At 43.9% G+C, this 27,879-nt stretch overlaps 1 protein-coding gene across 1 annotated transcript; it reads right to left on the bottom strand.

The window, feature by feature from the left end:
* On the bottom strand, positions 1-27,866 carry LOC115788215 (zinc finger MYM-type protein 4-like). The gene is made up of 23 exons (XM_030741163.1): positions 27,769-27,866; positions 27,192-27,372; positions 26,379-26,611; positions 26,119-26,299; positions 25,847-26,041; positions 25,489-25,639; positions 25,205-25,320; positions 24,938-25,063; positions 6,094-6,244; positions 5,828-6,000; positions 5,412-5,547; positions 4,871-4,984; positions 4,759-4,796; positions 4,472-4,589; positions 4,186-4,298; positions 3,761-3,962; positions 3,172-3,416; positions 2,919-3,090; positions 2,299-2,450; positions 1,567-1,681; positions 1,249-1,497; positions 1,048-1,177; positions 1-724 (listed from the first exon to the last, which is right to left on the bottom strand). The coding sequence occupies exons 1-23, from the start codon at positions 27,864-27,866 to the stop codon at positions 487-489; spliced, it is 3,627 nt and encodes a 1,208-aa protein (XP_030597023.1). The 3' UTR covers positions 1-486.
* Positions 27,867-27,879: the final 13 nt, after the last annotated feature.

Raw genomic sequence — 27,879 nt, forward strand, 5'->3', positions numbered from 1 at the left:
CAAAAATAAAGACTCGACTTCAAGCCTAAAACAATCAGACCAACTCTGAACTCTGACCTTCAGCGGCACAAAAACACAACACGTGGTTGATGACCTGATGTGGAACGAATAAAGACAGGAACATCTGCACAGCTGTGCTTCAGCTCTCTGCTGTGCTCACATCTCATACTGCTGGGAGGTTCTTGTACCACAGAAGCCTGCTGACTGAAATCAGGAACAATTGAAGGCAGACTGCTGATAAAGAGGCGACTTACTGAGTATGCATGATGAAACTCTTATTATTTATTTACATTCATGTTGTGGACAGCTGCTGAATCTGGGTCCAGCTTGATTCTCTCTCAGCTCCGTTTTTGAGTGTTTTAAACACTCGTTTATCTTTCATGGAATGAATCCTCCTCATGTTTTTACACTGTTTATAGATTTTTAATGAATCTTGATGCACATCTTTAAAAAGTCCTTCAAAAAGTGCATTTAAATAAATAAAAATCACTGCGAGTCGTCCTGATTGAGTGTGAATGATGGGTCATCCGGTGCTCGCGGGGCCGTACCTGCACCCCCTCTGCACCCCCCCTGCAGCTCTCGGACAGCGAGGATTCGCATCATCACAGCTTCCATGGTGGTGTCATTGAGGGGGGCGGGCAGGAACCACAGAGGGCTGCTGGGAACGCAGCTTCGATCGGGCTGCAGGTAGAACAGATCGCTGCGCTGCCTCACCAACCCCGGACTGAAACATGGGGACAAGAATGAATGAATGAATGAATGAATGAATGAATGGGTACAGGGGGATTTTTGGTGAATATACAAATAACAGCCACTTATAACTATAAACTAAGCTCTGTCCTAATGTGCTGAAAGGTGTCAGAAACACTAATGAGAGCAGAAAACTGAGGCACTGAAGAAAGTTAATAAAAGAGAACAGAAACCGACATCAGAACAAACTATTTTAGATTCTCTGACTTCAAAATCCCAACATAGAAGAATAAAAACAGCTGACAGAGGAAAACAGCTCAACTAAAAAAGCAGAAATCCCCAAACAGAAACACCCACCACTTGGAAAGGTAGAACTCGTAGAGTCTGACTGGACATCGGAGAGGGTTCTCCAGGTTCTCCACCATCTCTAGGAAATCCTCTTCAGACTCATTTTTCTTGCGTTTCTTTGCCAGGACGCCGTACGTGTCTGAAGAACACACAAGAGTCACAAACACAACTTAAATAAAGTAAAAATGGAATAAAGGACCGTGTTGGTACCGGACTCTTCCTGGTTTGCAGGACTGGGCGGGTGGAAGCGCAGGAAGGTGGTCTTGCTGTTGTTCTTGCTGGTTCTGCTGCAGAGTGTGACGTGTGCGAAGGACAGCTGGCGGTGCTGCTCCACCGTGGTGAAGCCAAAGCACTTGCAGAAGAAGAAGAGCAGCGTGTTGAGGAGGACGACGGGGGCGTACGCCCCCAGCTGTTTACAGTCCCACAGAAAGTCCTCCTCCACACAGGAGGGGGTCCAACCTGCAGAACACAGCAGCGAGCTGAAGGACCTGCTCAGAGACTCACAGACAGATGTTTAGGAGAACTTACCGCCAGCTGTGGCTGCAGGTTTGAACTGTTTGAGGATCTTAGTGAACTCTGAGGAAAACCTGTGATAGATCAGATCACTGAAGATGTTCTCCAGCCGGCCGTTCTGAAACAGATGCTACAAAAACAAATATGACTCATTAAATACTGAACACAGGATGTGACGATGATCCACAGGCAGGTGACAGATTAAAAGAAAAACTGCTGGACCAGCAGAACAGCATGGATGCACCTCTCTCAGAGAAGAGACGCCCTCATGTGGTGTTTTGATGCTGGTGCAGACACACTCATTCATAAACACACACTCATTCATACACACACCCCAAACTGAAGGTCAAACTGGAGGGCGTGCAGGTGTCTGTGAGGAACAGTTTGGTATTTTAATATACTTGGAATGACAAATAAAGTTGTTGACCATAGAACAACTTTGCACTGATTTGCAGTCAAACGTCCCTCTGAGAAGACAAGTGGACCCAAAGCATCGCAGCAAAGTTCCACCAACAGCAGCACCGAGTCCCTGGAGCCCCTCAGGACCCTCACAGGCTTGCTGGATGGTAATAAACACTACTTTGAATCTTGTTGTTGGCTGAGAAATAAGCCGGTGTGAGTGCAGCATCCAAGCATTTGATGATCATTTGACATGTAGTTCAGTAACTTATAAAATATCCCAAATATTAATATTTAAAGCATTTTGTGCCCCTTTATAAATATATAAACTGTTATTTGTGGTCTTACCAGCTGAATGCTGAGGCAGAGGTAGAGCAGCCTGTCGGGGGAGTACGGCTCTCCGTCCGATTGCTTCACCTCCCTGATGAAGCAACAGAGGCAGTCGCTCAGTTCAGCCGCAGAGCAGCGAAGGAGGTCTTCCTTCAGTGTCACAGCATGAGCTAACAGACGGACAGAGTGATCAATTTTAGTGCGTTAGCTTTGACATCAATGACTTCATGAGACAGAATACAAAAAGTAATAAAGTTACACTCAAATCTCATCCATCTGCCCCCATAACCATCCCAGGGGTGGAAATCAATGCTCATAATGAAGCTACATCTGTGCTTCATCTGTTCCTTCAGTCGGGAGTTTCTCACAGGAAAGGGAGGACGTCTTTGACTGAATGGTCTCTACACACTGAAGGTCAGACTGAGCCTCCACAAACACTGAGGTGACAGAGATCCAGCCAGGTGAAATTAGACCAACATGTAAAACTTACAAAGACGCTACAAGCAGTCAAACATTCCTGTATCCATGAACGAGGCAGGAAACTGTGCATCACCATCATATATTTTTGTTCCACCTGAATTCTGAGTTTGATTCAAAGGGAAAAACAAAGCTTGGAGACAAAGAAAGAAAAAACATACAGGAAACAGAGTCCAGGCTGGTGTGTGACCCTCTCCATCTGATCCACCTCTTCCAGGCATCGACTCCACACTGACTCTTCAGGGTGTTTTTCTTTGCAGACGTGACCTCAGACCTCGTGGTTTCAGGCGTCGTCTCCTCTGCTTTCTCTGAAAGCTGCTCCAGCTCACAATCCTGAGACACAAAGAAGAGTCAGGACACCAAAAAGAAGCAGCAGATAGAGTCTAACCTGCCACTTCTCATCTGCTTTGTTACCTTGTTCCTGTCTTTGTCCAAGGGAGGATCAGGAGGAGGGACGGGCGACCTCTGGGGAGTCTCTCTTATCCCCAGAGCTGAAAGAGGTGAGAGGTCAGAACGAGGACTGCTGGGCATGTCCTCACCTGAGACTGGAGGCGAGGTTTTGTGGTCTTGCGGCTGACGCAGCAGACCGACGCTGGTGTTAAAGAAGTCCTCGGCCTGATCGTCTGTATGCGAGTCGTTGCTGCAGCTGCTGGTGTGGTCTGAAAATAATGAGGATGAATTCAGGACAAAACCAGGAGGGAGAAACAATGTTTCTATACCGGAGAGTTTTGTCTTTATAAAACAAATGTGTGCACCAATCAGGATGGAAAATCCATGCCACAAATAATTATACAGGAAATGACCCCAATCAGCCTCTCTGGTGACATAAGAACTTTGTAACAGACTGACTGAGACATCCATGTCGAGGGCTGATGATACTGAAGCAATGATACAAGCAGAGGGAGCAGACATGGTTGTTGTGATATTGAGAAAAGCAGCTTCAGTTTGTTTGATCAAAAATATAACTGTGTAACTATTTGATGTGATTAAAAGCATTTGTTACCCTTTGGGGATGAAGGTTCTGCTCTCTCTTCTTCTTCTGTCCCTTGTTCCTCCTCCTGTCCATCCTCTCTCTCCTCCGTGTCCCTCTGCTCGGTCTCAGGCCTCATGTTGAGCTCTCCCTCCAGCTGTTCAGGTTGCAAACTCTCTTTTATGGATTTCACTGTCGGCTCAGATCCATGTGGGAGGACCACAAGCACAGGCAGCTGAGGGGAACACAGGTTTAAGACTCTGCTGCTGATATCAGGACTCATTTAAAAAGGTTAAACTCAGCAGATGATTAATGTGGTTGTTTCAATAATCTGTTTAATAATCTAAACCACAGCAACATTTAAGCTAATCTGTACATTTGAAGAATGACAGCGTTTCTCTTACAGTGGAGGTCTGATATGTGTTTAGGGTCAAAGGGGTCAGAGGTGTTTTAGGTACCGGTAAGGGCAGGCCCAGCGGCTGTGGAGCGTACTGGCTGTACATGTTCATGGGAACAGGAACGTAAACGGGCACTGGGACAGGCAGGACCACGACTGTGGGATCACAGCTGTCTGCTAACATCAGAAAAACTGAGTCAACACCAAAACTTTACTCTGAAAAGATGGAAGATGTTCAGATTTTACTGCAGACGTTTGCTGATAAACTCCAGGATGCACTAAGGTTAGCTTACACCTCTCTTCCATCACAAAATAAAGGCTCATTTGTCTGAGCAGGTGTGCTTCACCTTTCTGTGGCTCTGTTCTCAGACTCTGCTCTGTACAGGAGACCCCTTTGTTATGGACCAGCGGAGTGCAGGTGATCGACTTGTTCTTCAGCTCCTTCGGGACGGTCTGTACACTGACCTGAAGAACCGACAGGTCATTGAAACACCTTCAACTACAGTCACATCAAAATGAGAGAGACAGCACGGCTGCACTTCTAACACAGACCGTCAGGTTTTCATAATTCAGGTTAAACTGTGAGTTTATATAGAAGCACTCTGATTCAAATGGAATATCTGTGGAGACTTACATGTCCAATGACCTTTGCTTGGATGTCAGTGATGGAGCCTGTGGACAAAAGTGTGAGTGTGCAGTTACAAAGTGTTAATGTAATAATGTGTGTTAATAAACTGAGTGTGTACCAAGCTGTGGAGAAGCTGCTGAGGTGCTGCGCTGCCGGGCCAAAGCATCAGCCAGAGAGATAACGTTCCCAATAACAGGAGCGGACTCTGCTGGTGATCCAGGAGCTGAAGACACTGTGGGCAGGAAGAGGAGGAGAGCCAGTCAGTGCTATTAGTAACTGACCTCATAACTATAACATTCCTGATGCAGAGCCCCGCTCATCCAGACCTCCCTCTCCCCAGACGCCTCCTCCAGCTCTTCCAGGTACACCGAAGCATTCTGAAGCCCGCCGAGACATGTGACCTGTCCACTGTCTCCTGGGTCTGCCTCAGGGCCTCGTCCCAGTAGGATGTGCCTTAAACACCTCACCTATGCATCCTAGTCAGATCCCTCAACCAACGACCTCAACTGAATTCCAGTGTGAGCTGCTGCTTCACCAGCAGAAACTTAATGAGATCCTAACTTGTGTTAGCTGCTTAAAGGCTGGAGAAGGTCAAAGTTAAATCCAGCACACGCCTGGTTTGATTCTCATAATCATAATGACGCAGCAAACGAGCATACCTCCATCGAGCATCTGAACCTTGTTACTGCAGAAGTGCAGGAGACACTTCATGCCACAGAAGTATTTGACCTCTCCCAGCAATGGAAGCCTCTGCTTTAGTTTCCCTTTGTGGCTGCAGGCGTCACATTTTGCCACCTGAAAGAAGAAGAGTAAAGGTGTAGGAAGCACTAAAGGCGGGCTTACAGTATTTAGAGACAGGCAGGGAGCTAATCATTATGGTAATTAATTATTTTATCTATTAAATGTAAGAAAAGTGTGTGTCTTAGGAACTCTGGCTGCTGTATATAAAATTTGCAGTGTGCTAAACAATCCTTGGAGGTTTTAGCACACACACATTTTCTTTCTACAAATTCTCTGTAGCAGGAGGTGCTCCACCTGCAGGCTGAGCAGTGTGTGAGCCTCCGCCTCTGCTTACATGGCTGAGGAGCATCTTGTGCTTCGAGCAGCAGGCTGCAGAGCAGAACTCGATGTCGCCGTCGTCGCCCGGTGCCGTCACCAGAGTCTTGGATATCGAGAGGCAGTAAGCACACGAGCGACAGTGTTTACCCCACTTCCCTTCCAGCTCTTGACAGAAGAGTGTCTTGCAGGCTGTGAGGAGAGAAAGGTGAGCTTTCTGTAAATATCACAATCATGTTAAATGGACTATAAACATGCTGTACAAGCTCCACATGCCCTCCTTACCGTCACTGCAGAAGCAGCAGTCTTTGCTGCTGATTCTCTTGACGTCTTTGATGATTCTTTCATTCCTGCAGTATTCACACGTGGCTGTGACACCGCTGACCCTCTTAAATTCTTGAAAACAGGCCACGCTGCAGGCAAAATAAATGTTTTCCTGCACATATACACAGGTGTCAGCTCACAGGTTTAAATGGGAATCAGAAGAATTTATTGTCATTTTATGTCATACAACGAAATTATGTTCCAGAACATCGATCCAAGAAAAGACAAACAAATCAAACAAACAGGGGAGATAAGGGTCTGCCGCGCAGCCATCAAAGGTGCTGCCATTTCAAAAAAGATGGTAACATAGTGAACACAAAAAGGGAGCCAGCGGAGGCGAGTGACCGCGGTCAAGTGAGCCGTCAATTCTGAGCCGCGGTCAAGCCAGCCGCAGATCAGCCGCCGCTTAAATTTTCTTGCGCTTCTACCCTAAGCTTTATGGTAATGCTCGTCTTTCGTTGCCAATTTCTGTACAGCGGAACAAAAATAACCTGTAGTTGCTTTTGTTTAATATATGTGTTCGCGTTCTGTAAAACACTATGACATATAACAATCACATTTATTAAATTATGGATTTTAAGACAAAGTTGTGGTGTGTGTGTGTGTGTTTTGGCGAAATTAAGAGAAGTACAGCCCCAGAAGTCCTTTTTTTTTTTTTCCCTCGGCAAAGATGTGTTCCTTTAGTCGTGTGAAACTTGATTTCATTACAGATTTATTCAAGTCTTCCTCATGGCCTGCACAGCTGATTTTGCAGAAATCTGCGACAGGCTCCAGCCTGACAACCCTCCACCCGCGACGCTTAACCCAATAAGCGCAATAGGATGGAAGGATGGATGGATGGATGGATGTGGCTAATATTCATGCAGAAAATCACGAGAAACAATCCCAGGCTCAAGTTAAAGGACTGTACAATTGTAATTATAAATTGACAATTCTGAGCGTATTTAATGAACTCAGTCCAGTGTGGTTGTATTTTTTATAAGTCCATTAAAGCTTATCATTGATAGCTGACATTTTTTGTATATTCAGCTTCTGCCTTATCCACTCTACCTGGGTGTGAAATTTCATCTAAGGCTAGTTAAGGACTCCACTTAAATTACATAACAAATCTGCACAAAATTCACCAAGGTTTGTTAAATATGGAAAATATCAAAATAAATAAATTCATAAAAAATCAGTATAGGAAGCTGACGCAGAAATCTCAACAGATTATCAGTCTGCCTGACCCCCTCTGCATGTGGACCCAGTTTCATCACAAATAACTGCAGGAATCCACACATATCAGGAGACAAATACACTCATATTCACCCAGGTCCATGTAATATGGAAAATATTTTAAAAAATTCATAAAAAATCAGCATAGGAAGCTGACGTGGAAATCTCAACAGATTATCACTCTGCCTGACCCCCTCTGCATGTGGACCCAGTTTCATCACAAATAACTGCAGGAATCCACACATATCAGGTGACAAATCCACTCATATTCACCCAGGTCCATGTAATATCGAAAATATATTAAAAAATTCATAAAAAATCAGCATAGGAAGCTGACGAGGAAATCTCAACAGATTATCACTCTGCCTGACCCCCTCTGCATGTGGACCCAGTTTCATCACAAATAACTGCAGGAATCCACAGTAATCAGGCGACAAATACACTCATATTCACCCAGGTCCATGTAATATCGAAAATATCAAAATAAAAAAATTCATAAAAAATCAGCATAGGAAGCTGACGTGGAAATCTCAACAGATTATCACTCTGCCTGACCCCCTCTGCATGTGGACCCAGTTTCATCACAAATAACTGCAGGAATCCACACATATCAGGTGACAAATCCACTCATATTCACCCAGGTCCATGTAATATGGAAAATATATTAAAAAATTCATAAAAAATCAGCATAGGAAGCTGACGAGGAAATCTCAACAGATTATCACTCTGGCTGACCCCCTCTGCATGTGGACCCAGTTTCATCACAAATAACTGCAGGAATCCACAGTAATCAGGCGACAAATACACTCATTTTCACCCAGGTCCATTTAATATGGAAAATATCAAAATTAAAAAATTCATAAAAAATCAGCATAGGAAGCTGACGAGGAAATCTCAACAGATTATCACTCTGCCTGACCCCCTCTGCATGTGGACCCAGTTTCATCACAAATAACTGCAGGAATCCACACATATCAGGTGACAAATCCACTCATATTCACCCAGGTCCATGTAATATCGAAAATATTTTAAAAAATTCATAAAAAATCAGCATAGGAAGCTGACGTGGAAATCTCAACAGATTATCACTCTGCCTGACCCCCTCTGCATGTGGACCCGGTTTCATCACAAATAACTGCAGGAATCCACACAAATCAGGTGATAAATCCACTCATATTCATCCAGGTCCATTTAATATGGAAAATATCAGAAAATATTCATAAAAAATCAGCATAGGAAGCTGACGTGGAAATCTCAACAGATTATCACTCTGCCTGACCCCCTCTGCATGTGGACCCAGTTTCATCACAAATAACTGCAGGAATCCACAGTAATCAGGTGACAAATCCACTCATATTCACCCAGGTCCATGTAATATGGAAAATATATTAAAAAATTCATAAAAAATCAGCATAGGAAGCTGACGTGGAAATCTCAACAGATTATCACTCTGCCTGACCCCCTCTGCATGTGGACCCAGTTTCATCACAAATAACTGCAGGAATCCACAGTAATCCGGCGACAAATACACTCATTTTCACCCAGGTCCATTTAATATGGAAAATATCAAAATTAAAAAATTCATAAAAAATCAGCATAGGAAGCTGACGAGGAAATCTCAACAGATTATCACTCTGCCTGACCCCCTCTGCATGTGGACCCAGTTTCATCACAAATAACTGCAGGAATCCACACATATCAGGTGACAAATCCACTCATATTCATCCAGGTCCATTTAATATCGAAAATATCATAAAATATTCATAAAAAATCAGCATAGGAAGCTGACGTGGAAATCTCAACAGATTATCACTCTGCCTGACCCCCTCTGCATGTGGACCCAGTTTCATCACAAATAACTGCAGGAATCCACAGTAATCAGGTGACAAATCCACTCATATTCACCCAGGTCCATGTAATATGGAAAATATATTAAAAAATTCATAAAAAATCAGCATAGGAAGCTGACGTGGAAATCTCAACAGATTATCACTCTGCCTGACCCCCTCTGCATGTGGACCCAGTTTCATCACAAATAACTGCAGGAATCCACAGTAATCAGGCGACAAATACACTCATTTTCACCCAGGTCCATTTAATATGGAAAATATCAAAATTAAAAAATTCATAAAAAATCAGCATAGGAAGCTGACGAGGAAATCTCAACAGATTATCACTCTGCCTGACCCCCTCTGCATGTGGACCCAGTTTCATCACAAATAACTGCAGGAATCCACACATATCAGGTGACAAATCCACTCATTTTCACCCAGGTCCATGTAATATCGAAAATATCAAAATAAAAAAATTCATAAAAAATCAGCATAGGAAGCTGACGTGGAAATCTCAACAGATTCCCACTCTGGCTCTTAGTTTCATTTCAAACCACTTCCAGTACATATTACCTGATAACAGATGTTGCAATCGTGCTCACATCACAGTATGCTAAACTGTAGCTACATGACATTTTGTTTTTAATTTTCTTAATTCAAGTGAAAGGTTGAACGCCTTTTTTCCCATAATTACCTTTGGTTTTTGCTTTTTATATTCTCAATGTTTAAAATTATTTTTTAAAAACTGTAAAGTATATGAAGCTCTCCATTGGTGTGACCTGCGTAGACAAGTGAGTAACTCAGAGGACCTTTATTTAATAGCACAACTCAGTTTATTATCTCACTAATTAAAATAAAATACTGATATCTGTCTGTGTTATCCCTGTGACAGGCTGGCAACCTGTAAAGGATGTACCCTGTCTCTTGCCGTATGTAGCTGGGATAAGCTCCAGCCCCCCTTCGAATCTGAACAGGATAAGCAAAAGAGAATGGATGGATGGAATGATGGATAGCGGTATTGCAAAGATTAGATAATTTGTGACAGTGGCGCAGTGGCTAGGTGCTCGCCTTGCATGCTGAGGATTGCCGGTTCGAGCAACTGTCTCTGCGCTGGGTTGTGTTCATGGGCAAGACACTTAAACCACATAGCATAACGCTAGCGCCGGTCTCTGGCTGCATGACTGCAGAAGCTCGTCTCTGCATGAGTGATCTGGAATGATTATTTCCTTGTGTGCCTTGCGTGCACAATGAGTTGAATCTAACATCTAACTCTCTGTTCATGCAACACTTAATTGAGAAAATACAGCCATTGCCTATTCAAAAGCATAACTTCATTATTTTAAAGTACATTGGAATAATATCAAAAGATAAACACATTTTTTTCACTTAACTTTAATAAAAAATTTCCTCTAAAAATGTCCAATATAAAAGTGAAACCTAACAAACACAATTTAAGGCTCAATGTAGAACACTTAATGAAAATATTTTGAACAGTAAGTGTTCAATTATTCCAACATTTTAATTCCTCATAATTGAAATAAATAATATTTCTTCCAATGTGTGATAAACATTTTTTGTAGTTATATACAGATATTAACAGTAATAGAAACCAGTATTCAAAATACTCAAAAATCCTGACAGTAATAATAATTGTAAACATTTTCACAGAAACTTTTATGTCTTACCTTTTCTACATTTTCTAAATACAGAAAAACAAATCCTCTAACTCTCTAAGAAGTTGTTACTATTCACACAGAGAGCAGTCCCATTCGCCAGCCTCTGCTTTCTGAAACTGCTCTGTATTCATCTGGAGGCACTCTATGTGAAACCACCTGGAACAGCTGTCACACTGGATCTGTATATGTGATGAAACAAACAAGAAATGCAATGTCAAATTTCAGTTTATTTAGATAAACTTTTCTTTCAAATTCATTTATCTGAATATATGGCATTACTGGGTGTGTCTCTATAATGACTTCCTTATTGTAACACATTCAGAAGCTAAGTGAAGGTGACTTTCCCTGTGCACATGCATCCATCCATTCACTTCTGTTTATCCTGTTCACGGTCACGGGGGGGTGGGGGCGGGCTGGAGCCTATCAAAGCTGACATAGGGCAAGAGGCAGGGTACAACCTGTACAGGTCGCCAACCTGTCGCAGGGCCAACACAGAGAGACAGACAACCATCCACACTCACATTCACACCATTGGGCAATTTAGAGTGACCAATTAACCTAGCCCCAATCATAATCATGGACAAATAATTATTTCATAATTACCTTATAGTCCTCTGCAATGATGTTTGAGTCATCCACATCAACAGTCCCCCTCTGACGCATGAGAATTTTTAGGTTTCTGAGGTGTTTTGCCACTCCCGGTCCACTGCATGGGCTTTGAAATACAACTGATGCACTTTGAATGACATTGTCCATGTCTGTCAGTGTAGATGAACATGCCAAGAGTCCGATGATGTGCATCCCAAATTTGTAATATTTTGGAATGCTACAAACATTTAAAAAAAAAAAAAAAAACATATAGATATTGTTAATTAAATTCATACATAAATTTTACTTACTTTTATCTATTTTGAAAATCACTAGCAAGATAAACAAAAAAACTAAAATTCATAATGCAGAATGGCCACCAAAAAAACAGAATCGACAGATGCGGCAAACTGTGCTAAATAAATGTTTCACAGGCACTGGAAAACCAAGTAAATTTAAACAGAGATGCAGCATGACACATTGAAGAACTGTGCCAAAAATTGCCTTTAAGAAAAATCTATTTTGGGGAAGTGCTCAAACAATAATAAATTTAAGATCGCTGTAATAAACCTATAAAATGTAAACGTGAAGGATCTTAAATCAGAATAACAAAAGAAATAAGGAAAACAACATCACCTAGCAGACATGAAGAACTGTCAACAAGATACAAAATAACACTATTTCACTGTAGTAATAGTCTTAGGCATTAAAAAGTATGCTTGAAAATGAACAGAAATCCAGTTTATGAAGTGAGACATATAACACATTAAAACAGTTGGATAATTAAAACAGAAACTGACACTCATGAACAGTTGCAGAATCACAAAAAAAGATATTGTACATATTGTTTTACAAACAATATGTACAAATCATAAAAATTTAAATAAAACCTACAAACACAAAGAAGGCTGAAACAGACATACCTCTTTTTGCAAAGATCCTTTGCATTTTTCATGATGTGGCTTAAGCATCGGTGCAGAATGGGTAGATCAAACTTGTCTGTACCAATCTGTCCAGTGATTACTTTGAAGTACTTTTCCAGAAGTTCCTCCAAAGTGGCTCTGCAGAATGTCACTGACAGTGACTGCAAAAGTACAAGTGATCCATCGCATATCATCATCACTGGCCTTCGGTCTGCACGTTTGCCATACATCCGTTTCAGTTCTGTTTGCAGAGCTTGTAGAAAGTATGTTACTGAGGCTGTGGTGTGGTCACAAGTTACATAGGTTGCTATTGGTAGTGGCGATGATCCTATGCATGGATTCCGGACTATTACTTCATAGACATAGTATGGCGCACTGGAAGCACTGTCTTTACGGATAATGCTTCCAGTGGCATCAAAATAAACAATGTCCTCCTTGCATCTCTGGTAGAATACTGCAAGTGTTTTTTTGGACCACAACATTATCCCTTTAGGATGCATTAGGACTCTTTGCAGGACTTCATTTTCCAGGCCTTGCTGTCTGTCAATCAAAAGTTGCAGACTGGCCATCTCATTTGAATGATGTCTCTTTTGTTGTCTTTGTGACCATGAAATGGTTTTAAGCACATCTTTCGATGGTGCCTCATCCCTGCAACCTGACTCGAATACTTTTTCTTGGATGTCCTGAAGAGACTCTAAGTACATACTTCTTGGTAATTTATTTTCAAGTTTGTCCGCTATCAGCTTTCTGGACTTAGCACGCACTGGTCTTGTCTTGATTTCTTTAGTGCTATGGCACACTTCGCCTCCGTCAAAAACAAGTTTGGCCTGCAATGTTTTCTCATCTTGGACCTCCACATTCACAGTCACAGGACAATTGTCAAAAAGGCAATATGCCATACAGGAGAACACAGGGGCCATACTCCTGGAATGAATGGTTTTCACCCTGTGCCTCTTAAATCCAAAGCTGCAGAACGGATGAACTGTCTGTATACCTTTGGATATAACATTAGTCCATTCCAGACTTTGGAAAAGCCTCCCTTTCTGTGTTTTTTTAAGGTCCTCCCAGTCTTTTTGTTCAATAAAAAAAAGCATGGTTGCTGTGGTACAGAGCATCTGAAAAAATCCTCTTCACCATTGCTACTGTCAGTTTTTATGGTTGAAGAATTGCTATTCCTGTCCTGTAACACAATATATGTACAATTACTTCAGAATACCATGTCTTGAAATTAAATTAAACTTTGATTTTCATTTTTTATTTGTTTGCCTTTTCAATAGATGATGCAGATTGTGATGGAGAAACTGCAGTTTGTGGGTTTTCCGCTGGAACTGAAACACTTTGGACAGTCCCATTGCTTGCACTGTCTTCCAAAACGTCCTTCAAAGATGAGATCCATCATGTTATTAAAAAAAGCATAATTTCTGAATACATCAGTGCGTACACCAAAAATAATAGAATACAGAAAATCCAACCTGTTGGGAGGAATACAGGGCGTCCTCTTTGGAAGGTGCAGACACCTTAAAATCAGCGTCATCAACTTCCTCCTGAGTGTTTACAATTTAAAATTTTAAAAGAGTAGAAAAAAGATAATGGCCATGAGAATGGGTGATTGACATGCCAACTGAATGACAAAAAAGACTGAATATTTCCCATTATATTAAACCATACACACCAGAGAAGGGCTCTTTTCTGCATAGGTGTGGCCCTCAACTTCTGTTTGGATCACCTGAATCCTCTGTTAGTTAAGGAGTAATTACTTGATTGTAAATCATACAGTGAAGTGAATAATATATATATATATATATATATATATATATATATATATATATATATATATATATATATATATATAGTTCATGTATGTGAAAACCTTCTAATTTTTTTTAATACATTCTTGCATATATTAAAATGAAAAGAGCACTTACCTTATGATACTGCAGAGCCACAAAAGAAATTTTCTTCCGATTTTGACAATTATTTGGCACTCCCAAGTCTTTACAGACATTGGCCCAGAATACACTTTCTCTATGAACACTATATTTCTTTATGTTCACACCTGGGGCTATGAAAGTCTCTATTGTTTGCAGTATGTCTTCGTGTTTAAGGCTAATTTTACGAGCCTGTAAAAACAAGACCAAAATAAAACATACACAATTAAGTCACACATCATTGTGTATTATTGTATTCATTTTCTGCACTATATAATTGTATAAGTACACTTAATGTATAGTACTTCTTTTAATGTTAATACTGGGATATAACTTGCCTTTCCAAATATGGAAAACATGGAGGTCCTGCAATAATAAGAAATATTATGAAAAAACAATCATTTGTATGTGTAAATCCCCTAAATATATTTACAACACCATACAACCTATTGTGCTATTTCCATACCATTTTTTTTTATTATACATTTCTCCTAATACAATTTCAGATTTTTTTCATGATCTATGGAGTGTGCGTGGGGGACACATACGGAACATACACTAGCCATTGCTCTATTCCAACAATACCCATGCAAGCTAATTATTAGGAACTTTGCCTACATAGTAAGAGTAGTCTATTCATGTAATTAGATATCTTTAAACTAAAAAAAACTATGTGTATATACATGGCTGTTTCAGTGACGTGCAGTCAGGGCAGGCAGGTGAGGCAGTGCCATCATGACTAGTAAAATACTAACAGTGATAATACAAAATACATTTGAATGCTTGACTGTTTTATAAAACTGTGTTCTGATTTATTTCAACACTGTAATGGTCAAAATAGTGGAATTTACGCATCGCCTGTTGAAATACATGAAAGAAATGCAGGGTGAGCCAGTGCAGTACTGTGGCTCACCTCTGGTGGCGCTGTGTCACATACAGTAAATGAAGCAGGCGGCTGGCGAATGCCCATTGCTGTCTATCTTTATTACGCCAATATCCACGTTTAATGTCACTTGTGCTGCACATGCTGATGTTCCACAGTCTGGCTAATATACTGAATGAAGGTGTGTGACATGTTTATTCTTTGTGATGGGTCATAAATGCACGGTGAAAATACACAGGGGGAGGCATAAAGTACCCTGCCGCACCGATGGGGACCAGTATTTTGCAGTGCATGCATCACAGTGAGAAAGATAGGCGCATTCACTTAATCTTCAAATAAAGTTGAGATAATACTTGTTTTTTAAATGTCTTTACAAAGAGAGCCCACCCCCCAACAAAGAAAAAAGTCTAACCTTATTAAATATTTTTTCTTGCCATCATTGTTGAACAGTATGTAGTACATTAAAGCACAATTAATTCGTAACTTAATTTAAATAGAAATATAAGATTCTATTTTGGGTTCATATATGTGAACATCTGATTCCAGACAGTGCCTCACCCGTCAGAAACCTCAACGTACGTCACTGGGCTGTTTGTTCCTAAAACGATACAAACGCTAATACATAATCATATAACATTCATTGCTTACCTTATCTGTCTTTTGTGCTGGCCATGACTGTTGCTGAAGGACAATTTTTTGAACAGTCTTGTGGTTTACAAACTTACCTAGTTACATTAAAATTCTGTACGTTGTAAATTTCGTGCATGCATCTCACTGCCACCGTAATTAATTGCCAATCAGTCAATGCCCCAGAGGCGGGAACTAGCTACAAAGTAAGTGGTCACATGATGTCACTGGACACTTTACGTAAAAACAAACCTGGTCATGACATATTCATTATACTTCACATAGATTAATTTAAAACAATACTTAGCTTTAAAATTGAAATATTTAAGGAAAGTTCTGTTATCACTGACTATTGTTACAGTTGAAATTATTATTTACCATACTAGCTTTATACATTAACAAAGTACTTTATACATTGCTATGCAAAACTGTGTGTCTAATGGTAATATTTTGATTATTGATAGTTATGGAAATCGGTGAAGCAACCAATATAAAAAAAAAATCACAGTACTTTTCAAAAAACAAGTATACAACAGAAAGTGGTGCACGCACACAGTAAAAATACATATGCATCCCTTGACTACACCCTCCCATCGTACCTCTGTCCGTACACCTGGACATCTGAGCAGGCAACAAGGACCACTCATATAGTTTTGACTTTAGGAGTAAAAAGAGGAAAATGTAATCCAAAAAAAAATATTTGAAACCCTTGAGATAAAACAGTGAAATAAATATATCATAATAATATATATGCAAATAAGTAAAAGCAAATTTTAAAAACAAATACGGTGAAATAACCAAAACACATTGGTATACTGTAATAGGAGTATGGAAATTTACCAGTAAATTAATGCCTAGTGACTGGTATACAAAGCATGAACACATTACCATAGGCCTGTCATCCATTCACAGACTCCATGTCCATGTAAAAATATATGTTATTGCATACTTTCAAAGGTATACACAGCCTGGCACCTTTGTATGTGTTTAAGGTGCTTCACAGTGACACCCCTGTAAGAGCTTTGAGGTCATCTAACCAGCTGCTCATACAGAGGCCTAAAACTAGATTAAAACAGAGAGGAGATCTAGCTTTTGCAGCAGCAGCAGCACAAATACTATGGAACAATATACATATCCATATCTGCACAGCTCAGACGATACACACATTTTAATCTTTACTGGAAACACATCTGTTTTTCTTGGCATTTGGCTGCAGTGGACCATCCATGTAGACCAATCCATTTTTTGGTATTTAAAAAAATATATATATATATTTTTGATTATTTGTTGTCCATGGATGTTGTGTTTATTAGAGTGTAGTTCCTGGGGCTGTACATTGAAATGTGCAGCACTTTGATTAATGTTGTTGTTTTAAATTTGTTATATGAACAAACTTGACTTGACTTGACATAAAAAAAAATTAAAAGAAAAAAAAAACACCTCAAGGAAAGTCTTAGCGCAAAAAGTGGGTATGCATTACATGCAATCATAGGGACGTCACACACAAGGGAGTGCACCAAAGCGATGAGGGCAAATTGTGTCTCCAGTCGGCATTTTCGGTATTTAACAGCTGTGCATATGGTATGATCAATAAAAGAGGCATGAAGCTGATTAGGCGCTCCTTTGGTCCTTCACCTCCCCTCCTCCTGTCCCCCCACCCCCCCAACACACACACACACACACACACACACACACACACACACACACACACACACACACACACACACACACACACACACACACAAAAGCAGTCACTTGACATTGAAGGCCAGGACAGCAATTGAAATGAAGCATCTATGTCAATTTCTATTTAAGAAAAGTCTATACAAATCCTCACACATGAACACAGTAAGCCTTAAGAGGCTGTATGTGTGTGTGTGTCTGTGTGTGTGTGTGTGAGCGCGAGTGCAGATGAGTTTTAGGGGGGTGGCGCAGGGGCAGGGACGCACCTAGAAAGGTATCCACAGACCCCTCAGAAAGTATATAGCTGCAATCCTCTCAGCAGTCATCAGGTCATAGACTTTTAATAAACAAGGAACAAAAGACATAAAAGATTCAACTCCATTATTTTTGGTTAGTGTTAGAATCAGAATCAGAATGTGTTGGGGTCAGGCAGAGTGATAATCTGTTGAGATTTCCACGTCAGCTTCCTATGCTGATTTTTTATGAATTTTTTAATATATTTTCCATATTACATGGACCTGGGTGAATATGAGTGTATTTGTTGCCTGATTACTGTGGATTCCTGCAGTTATTTGTGATGAAACTGGGTCCACATGCAGAGGGGGTCAAGCAGACTGATAATCTGTTGAGATTTCTTCGTCAGCTTCCTATGCTGATTTTTTATGAATTTTTTAATATATTTTCCATATTACATGGACCTGGGTGAATATGAGTGTATTTGTCCCCTGATTACTGTGGATTCCTGCAGTTATTTGTGATGAAACCGGGTCCACATGCAGAGGGGGTCAGGCAGAGTGATAATCTGTTGAGATTTCTGCATCAGCTTCCTATGCTGATTTTTTATGAATTTTTTAATATATTTTCCATATTACATGGACCTGGGTGAATATGAGTGTATTTGTCCCCTGATTACGGTGGATTCCTGCAGTTATTTGTGATGAAACCGGGTCCACATGCAGAGGGGGTCAGGCAGAGTGATAATCTGTTGAGATTTCCTCGTCAGCTTCCTATGCTGATTTTTCATGAATTTAATATATTTTCCATATTACATGGACCTGGGTGAATATGAGTGGATTTGTCGCCTGATTACGGTGGATTCCTACAGTTATTTGTGATGAAACCGGGTCCACATGCAGAGGGGGTCAGGCAGAGTGATAATCTGTTGAGATTTCCACGTCAGCTTCCTATGCTGATTTTTTATGAATTTTTTAATTTTGATATTTTCCATATTAAATGGACCTGGGTGAAAATGAGTGTATTTGTCGCCTGATTACTGTGGATTCCTGCAGTTATTTGTGATGAAACTGGGTCCACATGCAGAGGGGGTCAGGCAGAGTGATAATCTGTTGAGATTTCCACGTCAGCTTCCTATGCTGATTTTTTATGAATTTTTTAAAATATTTTCCATATTACATGGACCTGGGTGAATATGAGTGTATTTGTCGCTTGATTACTGTGGATTCCTGCAGTTATTTGTGATGAAACTGGGTCCACATGCAGAGGGGGTCAGGCAGACTGATAATCTGTTGAGATTTCTGCGTCAGCTTCCTATACTGATTTTTTATGAATTTATTTATTTTGATATTTTCCATATTTAACAAACCTTGGTGAATTTTGTGCAGATTTGTTATGTAATTTAAGTGGAGTCCTTTGTCATGGCGTGTGTGTGTGGCAGGCAGAATTGGACCCCAGGATGCAGACTCAAAAAAACAGGATTTATTGGAAAAATACAAAACAAACCTATACTGGGAAGGAACTAAACAAAAACCTGAGGAGGAGCAGGGAGACACACAGCGAGGGAACACTGAAGACGACGCGACAACAGATGAACACTGAGGGCTTAAATACACAGCAGGTAATCAGGGCAAGAGGAAACAGCAGGGAGCAACAGGTGAAGCAAATGAAACTAATAACAGGGGTTAGCAAAACTAGACACAAAGCACAGGGAACACAAGACTGTCAAAATAATACAGGAAGTGACTAACCAAGGTGCACGCAGACTACATACGGGGAACTGGCACACAGACACGGGGCAGAGACGCAGACAAGTCACAACACTAGGAATAACTCAACATGAAAACACAGGAGGTCAGGGACAAGACATCAGGACAAAACAGACAAGACCATGGAGCAGGGGAGACAGAGACAAAGGGAACAAGCGTATCAAAACAACAAAACTCAGGGAAGACAGAACTAAACACAAAATGCTGGGCAGACGGCCCAGGACCATGACAGCACCCCCCCCCTCAAAGGCCGGCACCCGACGGCCAAAACAGGAAACAAAACCAGACCAGGGAGGGAGGCGGGGGACCAGGACGGAGGGACCGGAACAAAAACAAAACCAGGCAGGGAGCAACAAAGGCAGGGAGCAAAACATCAAAAATCACAATGTCAGAACAAAAACAGCAGGGGCACAAGGCCGGGACAAAGTCCAAAAACAGGGACAAAACACAGGAATGAGAAAAAAAAAACAACTGGATGAAACAAAAAGCGACGGCACAAGGCCGGAGAGCTCCAATGTCCAAAACAGGGGGTCAAAACAAGGAACAGTTCAGGAGCTATGACAAAAACAGAAACAAAAAGAGCAACGGCCAGGGGGAACAAACAGTCCATAGTTCAGGGGGCCGTCCAGGCCAAGGGGCCAAAAAGCAGAGTCCAAACCTCTCAGGCGGGCGACCGCGGCTCCAGCGGCGGCGACGAGGAGTCGAGACTGGGGGCCGACCGCGGCTCCAGCGGCGGCGGCGAGGAGACGAGGCTGGGGGCCGACCGCGGCTCCAGCGGCGGCGGCGAGGAGACGAGACTGGGGGCCGACCGCGGCTCCAGCGGCGGCGGCGAGGAGACGAGGCTGGGGGCCGACCGCGGCTCCAGCGGCGGCGGCGAGGAGACGAGACTGGGGGCCGACCGCGGCTCCAGCGGCGGCGGCGAGGAGACGAGACTGGGGGCCGACCGCGGCTCCAGCGGCGGCGGCGAGGAGACGAGACTGGGGGCCGACCGCGGCTCCAGCGGCGGCGGCGAGGAGACGAGACTGGGGGCCGACCGCGGCTCCAGCGGCGGCGGCGAGGAGACGAGACTGGGGGCCGACCGCGGCTCCAGCGGCGGCGGCGAGGAGACGAGACTGGGGGCCGACCGCGCTCCAGGCGGCGGCGGCGGCGAGGAGACGAGACTGAGGGCCGACCGCGCTCCAGGCGGCGGCGGCGGCGAGGAGACGAGGACTGAGGGCCGACCGCGCTCCAGGCGGCGGCGGCGGCGAGACGAGGCAGGAGGCTCGAACCGAGCCCGACGCTCCAACTGAGCGTAACCCTTGGGCTTCAAACACGGCTCCGACTGAGCCGGACCCTTGGGCTGAACGGGGCCTACAAGGTGAGGCTCCGCATGTGCAGGCTGGGTCTGCGGTGTAGGGCACACAGCTACTTCACTGAGCAGCTGGGGCTGCTTGGGGGATGGACCAGGTGCATGTGATGGTGGGTGCGTGGAAGCTGACGCTATGGAGGGCGAGGGAGCTGACGCTATGGAGGGCGAGGGAGCTGACGCTATGGAGGGCGAGGGAGCTGACGCTATGGAGGGCGAGGGAGCTGACGCTATGGACTCTGACTGCAGGGAGGCTGAGGGAACTAGGGGGAACGAGGGACCAGGAATGGAAGCACAGGAGGGAATTAAGGAGACTAAGGGGACCTGAGAGACTAAGGGAGCTGGGGGAACTAAGGCTGACACTGAGGGAGCTGACACGGAGGGAGCTAGGAGTGTGGAAGCTGAGGACGGGGAAGCTGACACTGAGGGAGCTGACTGCGGAAGAGGTAAGGGGACTGAAGCTAACTGCGGGGAAACCGGAGTCGGGGGAGCAGGAGCAGAGGAGACTGGGACTGAGGCTGCAGGGGGAACCACAACTAAAGGAGCTGAGGGACCAGAGGAGGGAACAAAGGGAACCTGAGGGACCGGGGAGACTAAGGGGACCAAAACTGAAGGGACTGAAGCTAAGGGAACTAGCACTAGGGGCCGCGTGGAAGCAGGCCGGGAGACGACTGGCCGCGTGGAAGCAGGCCGGGAGACGACTGGCCGCGTGGAAGCAGGCCGGGAGACGACTGGCCGCGTGGAAGCAGGCCGGGAGACGACTGGCCGCGTGGAAGCAGGCCGGGAGACGACTGGCCGCGTGGAAGCAGGCCGGGAGACGGACTGGCCGCGTGGAAGCAGGCCGGGCGCTAGGGAGAGCTGAAGGGACTACGGGGACCTGAGGGACTGAGGGACCAGAAGTTGAAGTAGAGTAAGGACTACGGGGACCTGAGGGACTGAGGGACCAGAAGTGGAAGTAGAGTAAGGGACTACGGGGACCTGAGGGACTGAGGGACCAGAAGTGAAGTAGAGTAAGGGACTACGGGGACCTGAGGGACTACGGGGACCTGAGGGCACGGAGGAAACCGAGGAGACTGCGACTAGAAACTGAAGATGAAGGGACTGAGGAGACTGAGGATGAGGGACTGAGGAGACTGAGGATGAGGGGACTGAGGAGACTGAGGATGAGGGGACTGAGGAGACTGAGGATGAGGGGACTGAGGAGACTGAGGATGAGGGGACTGAGGAGACTGAGGATGAGGGGACTGAGGAGACTGAGGATGAGGGGACTGAGGAGACTGAGGATGAGGGGACTGAGGAGACTGAAGATGAGGGGACTGAGGAGACTGAAGATGAGGGACTGAGGAGACTGAAGATGAGGGGACTGAGGAGACTGAACTGACTGCAGGGACCGGGGCGCTGGCACTGGGGAAGCTGACACTGGGCGAGCTGCGAGAGCTGGCTGGGACTGAACAGGGGCTGAAGCTATGGGGGCTGGAGCTGCTGCTGGCTGAGAGGAAAATACAGGGCTGGCTGAGACGGGAGTGACTGGGGAGCTGCTGCAGCTAACACTGGGGGCTCTGACTGCTGTGGCTCGGAGGCTGCTACAGTGGTCTGTGGTGCAGGCGGCGTGGGTAACTGTGGTGCTGCTGCTGGTGATGCTGAAGACAGAGAGTTCAGTGCTCTAATCTGTGCCTCCACACGAACAGCAGAAGCCATCCAGCCGGCAATAGTGGGTGACAGCAATAAGCGAGGGTGGGTGTCTAAAGAGACTGAGCACAGCAGAAAATCCAATGGAAAAGGCTTTCGAGTCAGTACAGTTATAAATCCGGGAGGAGATTCTGAAGAATCTTCGAACCTCTGGCCCAAGTTCCCGGTCCAAGAAGACGGAAGCATCTGCAGGATCCATTGGAGGGCTGGCAGAGTCAATACAGGACATCCCTCTCACTTTGTGCATGGAAGTGGGTAGAGCGGTTATTCCAGGGGCTAGTTCAGCAATAGCATTCTCGACATTGTTCAGTACTGCAGAAGGACAGCTTATGTGAATTGGTGATTTGGGATTCAGAGTCTGTGGTGTTTTAAGAACAGTCAGAGAAGCAGAACAAAGATCCTCAGGACTCACAGTGACTGATTCCTGCTTCTTGTCATGGGTTGCTGGCTCCGTGCTCCTCTTCCTGAATCGCGAGCGCTGCTTCCGCGTCTTAGGGAGAGGAAGGGAAGCAGAGCTGGCAAGAGAAGCAGCAGGCAAAGGACTGTCTGATGAGGAAGTGAGCCCGCCCAGCCTTTTCCCGAAAGGTTCGGGCGGGGGCGAATCTGATGCCAGGGAGAACCCGCCCAGCTTAATCCCTAAAGGCTGGGGCAGAGGTGGGGCAGTGGTATCGGGCGGTTGCTGCAGTGCGGCTGATGAACAGGGCTGTGGCGGCGGAGGTGGAGGTGGAGAGAGCGGCAAGCTCTGACGCGGAGACCCTTTAACCCAGCTGGAGTCTCCCCAAGCGCGGTGAGAGCGGCGGAGCTGTCCCTCATACTCGGGAGCCAGCCACGGCTTCCTCCTCACCACTTCCTGCAGGTGAGCTTGCACAGCTAGCTGCCGTTCACGCAGGTCTGAGTCCGCGGGGTCTTTGAAATGGTCGCGTCGTTCTGTCATGGCGTGTGTGTGTGGCAGGCAGAATTGGACCCCAGGATGCAGACTCAAAAAAACAGGATTTATTGGAAAAATACAAAACAAACCTATACTGGGAAGGAACTAAACAAAAACCTGAGGAGGAGCAGGGAGACACACAGCGAGGTAACACTGAAGACGACGCGACAAGAAACAGATGAACACTGAGGGCTTAAATACACAGCAGGTAATCAGGGCAAGAGGAAACAGCAGGGAGCAACAGGTGAAGCAAATGAAACTAATAACAGGGGTTAGCAAAACTAGACACAAAGCACAGGGAACACAAGACTGTCAAAATAATACAGGAAGTGACTAACCAAGGTGCACGCAGACTACATACGGGGAACTGGCACACAGACACGGGGCAGAGACGCAGACAAGTCACAACACTAGAAATAACTCAACATGAAAACACAGGAGGTCAGGGACAAGACATCAGGACAAAACAGACAAGACCATGGAGCAGGGGAGACAGAGACAAAGGGAACAAGCGTATCAAAACAACTGAAAAACAACAAAACTCAGGGAAGACAGAACTAAACACAAAATGCTGGGCAGACGGCCCAGGACCATGACATCCTTAACTAGCCTTAGATGAAATTTCACACCCAGGTAGAGTGGATAAGGCAGAAGCTGAATATACAAAAAATGTCAGCTATCAATGATAAGCTTTAATGGACTTATAAAAAATACAACCACACTGGACTGAGTTCATTAAATACGCTCAGAATTGTCAATTTATAATTACAATTGTACAGTCCTTTAACTTGAGCCTGGGATTGTTTCTCGTGATTTTCTGCATGAATATTAGCCACATCCATCCATCCATCCATCCTTCCATCCTATTGCGCTTATTGGGTTAAGCGTCGCGGGTGGAGGGTTGTCAGGCTGGAGCCTGTCGCAGATTTCTGCAAAATCAGCTGTGCAGGCCATGAGGAAGACTTGAATAAATCTGTAATGAAATCAAGTTTCACACGACTAAAGGAACACATCTTTGCCGAGGGAAAAAAAAAAAAGGACTTCTGGGGCTGTACTTCTCTTAATTTCGCCAAAACACACACACACACACCACAACTTTGTCTTAAAATCCATAATTTAATAAATGTGATTGTTATATGTCATAGTGTTTTACAGAACGCGAACACATATATTAATCAAAAGCAACTACAGGTTATTTTTGTTCCGCTGTACAGAAATTGGCAACGAAAGACGAGCATTACCATAAAGCTTAGGGTAGAAGCGCAAGAAAATTTAAGCGGCGGCTGATCTGCGGCTGGCTTGACCGCGGCTCAGAATTGACGGCTCACTTGACCGCGGTGGCGAGTGGGCTCGGGTCACTGTGGAGCTGACCCAGCTCCCCCCTCAGCTAACAGTTCCTGATAAGAGGAACTGTTAGCTGTTAGCTCAAAAGCTTTCTTAGAAAACATTGAACAGCCTTCAGTTTAAACCACATAAAAAGAGCACCTGTCTCTGGATGACTTTGGGTGTGGTTAATATGTTGCGTTGACACTGGGCGCAAAGCAACTTCGGTGGCGGTTTGAGGAGATCGGTTTGAGTTTTATCAGCGAATCCGGACTGATTCTGGCTCTCCTGTCGAACAGGAAAGAAAAAAAATAGGTATAAATAAATACTGTAAAACATTTGGTACAACACTTGGAGACTCGAGCAGGTTGTAAAGAAAGTATGGCTCCTTTAGGTGGCTTTGTTTTAATAGCACTAATTAGACGTTACCTTGAAGGTCATGGCACACTTCAGCGTGCAGAAATTTCTGATGGAGGCATCTGACATGGAGAGGTGACAAGCTGGGACTGCAGTCGTACCACAGTGGTCACAATTCAGAGAGGCACCTGTTTGGGGGGGGGGGGGGGGGGGTGAAGTCTGTTTACTAGTTAAAAACAGTTTTTTTTCTTCAGGCTTCAAAAACAAGAATTATTTGAAACAATCAAAGTTTGAACCTTTTGAGACCCAAAAAGAACAAAATAAAGGGAAACAGAAGAAGAAAGTAATCAGAGTACCCGAGGTGCTGACCGCCTGGATCTTGAACGCCGTCATGCAGCCTCTGCTGCAGAAGAGCTCCACCTCGTTTTCACTGTTCTTGTTTTCAACCATGTCGGATGCAGGAATCGTGCTGTGGCACATTCTGCATGGCTGTGATGGTTTTATTTTCTGTACGATCATAAAAATCAAAGAGGTCTGAATTCAGCTTGTTTCACCTCTGTGGTCTGTGCACGTCTGTGGTGTGAGGAGATCCTCTTTTCTTGATTCACACACAGCCAACAATCACTCGCACTGACCTCATCATTTGAAACATTATGTTTAATATAAAGTATCCAGCAGTGTAACAGGACAGGAGGAACACTTTATCTTTCTAACCTGCTTCAACTGTGCCAGACACTCTGCACTGCAGAGTTTGCGGCTGCCCTCCTCCACCTTGAGCGTGAGCGGCGTTTTGCTGTGTGAGTGACAGTTCGCACAGACGACGATGTTGTTCATGCTGCAGAACCGCAGGAAACACGGCTCGCTGCAGATCTTGTGGATGACATCGTCTTGTGTGATCTCGTGCTTGCTCTACAGGAAGATAACAGCTCATTTAGCTCGTATAAATCCAGCTAATGAATAAGCTAAATTTAAACCTCGTCTCTTACGATGCAGTATCTGCTGCACATGCTGCACTGTGAATGCGATGAGACGGGAAGCACGGGTATTTTGACGGAGACGTGTCTCTTGTAGTTGAAGGAGGAGAGGCAGGTATGGCCACAGAAATCATTCTTTGTCCCCTCATCATCCACCACGGCCTGGATGGCGTTCTGAGGTGGTGCAATCACCCTGAGAGAACAAGGAGGGATGAGTTTGGATGAAGATGAACGGAGCTGAAGGACAGATAAGTTTAAAGCCTGAGACTCACTGCAGACAGAAATGGCACGTCCTCCCAGCTGCTTTCTTCTGGTAAAATCTCAGAAGGCAGGAAGTGGAGCAGAAGATGCCCGTGTGGTTTTTCCTCTGGTAAACAGTTTCTCCATCTATCAGGGCCTTTTTGCAGGCGGAGCAGGAAGCAGGCAAATCCATGCTGGTGAGAGAGGGCTCTGCGGGTTTGGATTCTCCAGTCAAAGAGAAAACCGACCCAATCTTCAAGTCCTCCTGTCAGAACCAGAACAGTGAGATGATGCATGATGTTGCATGCTTGTTAAAACAAGCATAACACATTTCAACATCAAGGAATACAGCTGAGCGAATGATTAATTTCCATTATAACAAGTGAGACATTAATGTTGAATAAAACTATCCAGTTATGATATCCAGTTAATTTCAGGAGTTTATCACAGGAGCACTTCCACCCTTCGTTGGTCTGTGTAGTAGACTGGTGGGAAAATAAACAAAATCTTGAAGTTTAAGCTTATGTATATTGATTCATTCATCAACTAAACTTAAATTGATATTTATCATGTTAAATATTGAAATGCGATTAAAATGCGATTAATTTCGATTAATTAATTACAAAGCTTGTAATTAATTCGATTAATTTTTTTAATCAAGTCCCACCCCTAATATAAACACATAGTATACATGTGATAACTACAACACATTTTAAATCAAAGGGATGACGATATGCTGCAGTTTTATTATTGTCACAAATAATCGCCTCCAGTGTCGCCTTAAAAACGTAGTGATCAGTGTGTTACAATCCCTGATCCATAACAGTAATTTTCCTTTTCCTTACAGAACTGTGTCTGCCACACATCCTGCACGGTGAACTCGAGCCCTCCTGTGGCGGCAGTTTTCTGGCAGCCTTCTTCATCTTGGATGTGACAGAGGAGAGACACGCATTGCTGCACAGCTCCTTCATAGTTCCCAAATGATCCACCGGAGCCAGGATGATGTTTTGAGGCCGTGTGATCACCCTGCAGAAGTAAGATGAGGGTGAGAGGAAATTCACAACCAGGAAAACATTAAATACGACATTTCAGCAACTCTGAAGCTTTGAAGGTTTTTATTTAGTTATTAATATTAATGAAATGCCATAAAACAGGATAATAAAAACATAATGCACAACAAAGTGGACAAATACAGCAGAGCTCTTAGATTAGAAACTATGAATGTGCCTTTGCAATAACAGGCAACAAATCATCAGATTAAAAAAAACTATAAGAAAGAAAAATTAAAACCTTAACACCAAATAAACAAATGAATAACAAAAAGCAGAAGCAGGTATGGGAAGATATTTAACAAATTTAGTAAAGTTATGGGGAAAAAAATTGCTTACATTGCAGAAGTTGTCGCACATGTTGCAGACTGACTTTGGTGTTTTGGTGGATGCAGAGTTATACTTGAAAGAGCACAAACAGGCTGGGCTGCAGAAGTCCTTCATGGTTCCTTTAGTGTCCACAGCAGCCATGATGAGGTCCAGA

Source organism: Archocentrus centrarchus, chromosome 11, assembly GCF_007364275.1.
Source record: "Archocentrus centrarchus isolate MPI-CPG fArcCen1 chromosome 11, fArcCen1, whole genome shotgun sequence".
Taxonomy (NCBI): Eukaryota; Metazoa; Chordata; class Actinopteri; order Cichliformes; family Cichlidae; genus Archocentrus; species Archocentrus centrarchus.

Bases quoted from the DNA above. Each gene is read 5' to 3' on its own strand.
- LOC115788215 (XM_030741163.1), bottom strand. From the start codon at position 27,866: ATGGCTGCTGTGGACACTAAAGGAACCATGAAGGACTTCTGCAGCCCA. The intron at 25,640-25,846 runs GTTAGAAAGATA...ATGATCGTACAG, and splicing joins GTCTGGCACAGTTGAAGCAG to AAAATAAAACCATCACAGCC. The intron at 6,245-24,937 runs GTGCTCTTTTTA...GTATATGTGCAG, and splicing joins CCAAAGTCATCCAGAGACAG to GAAAACATTTATTTTGCCTG.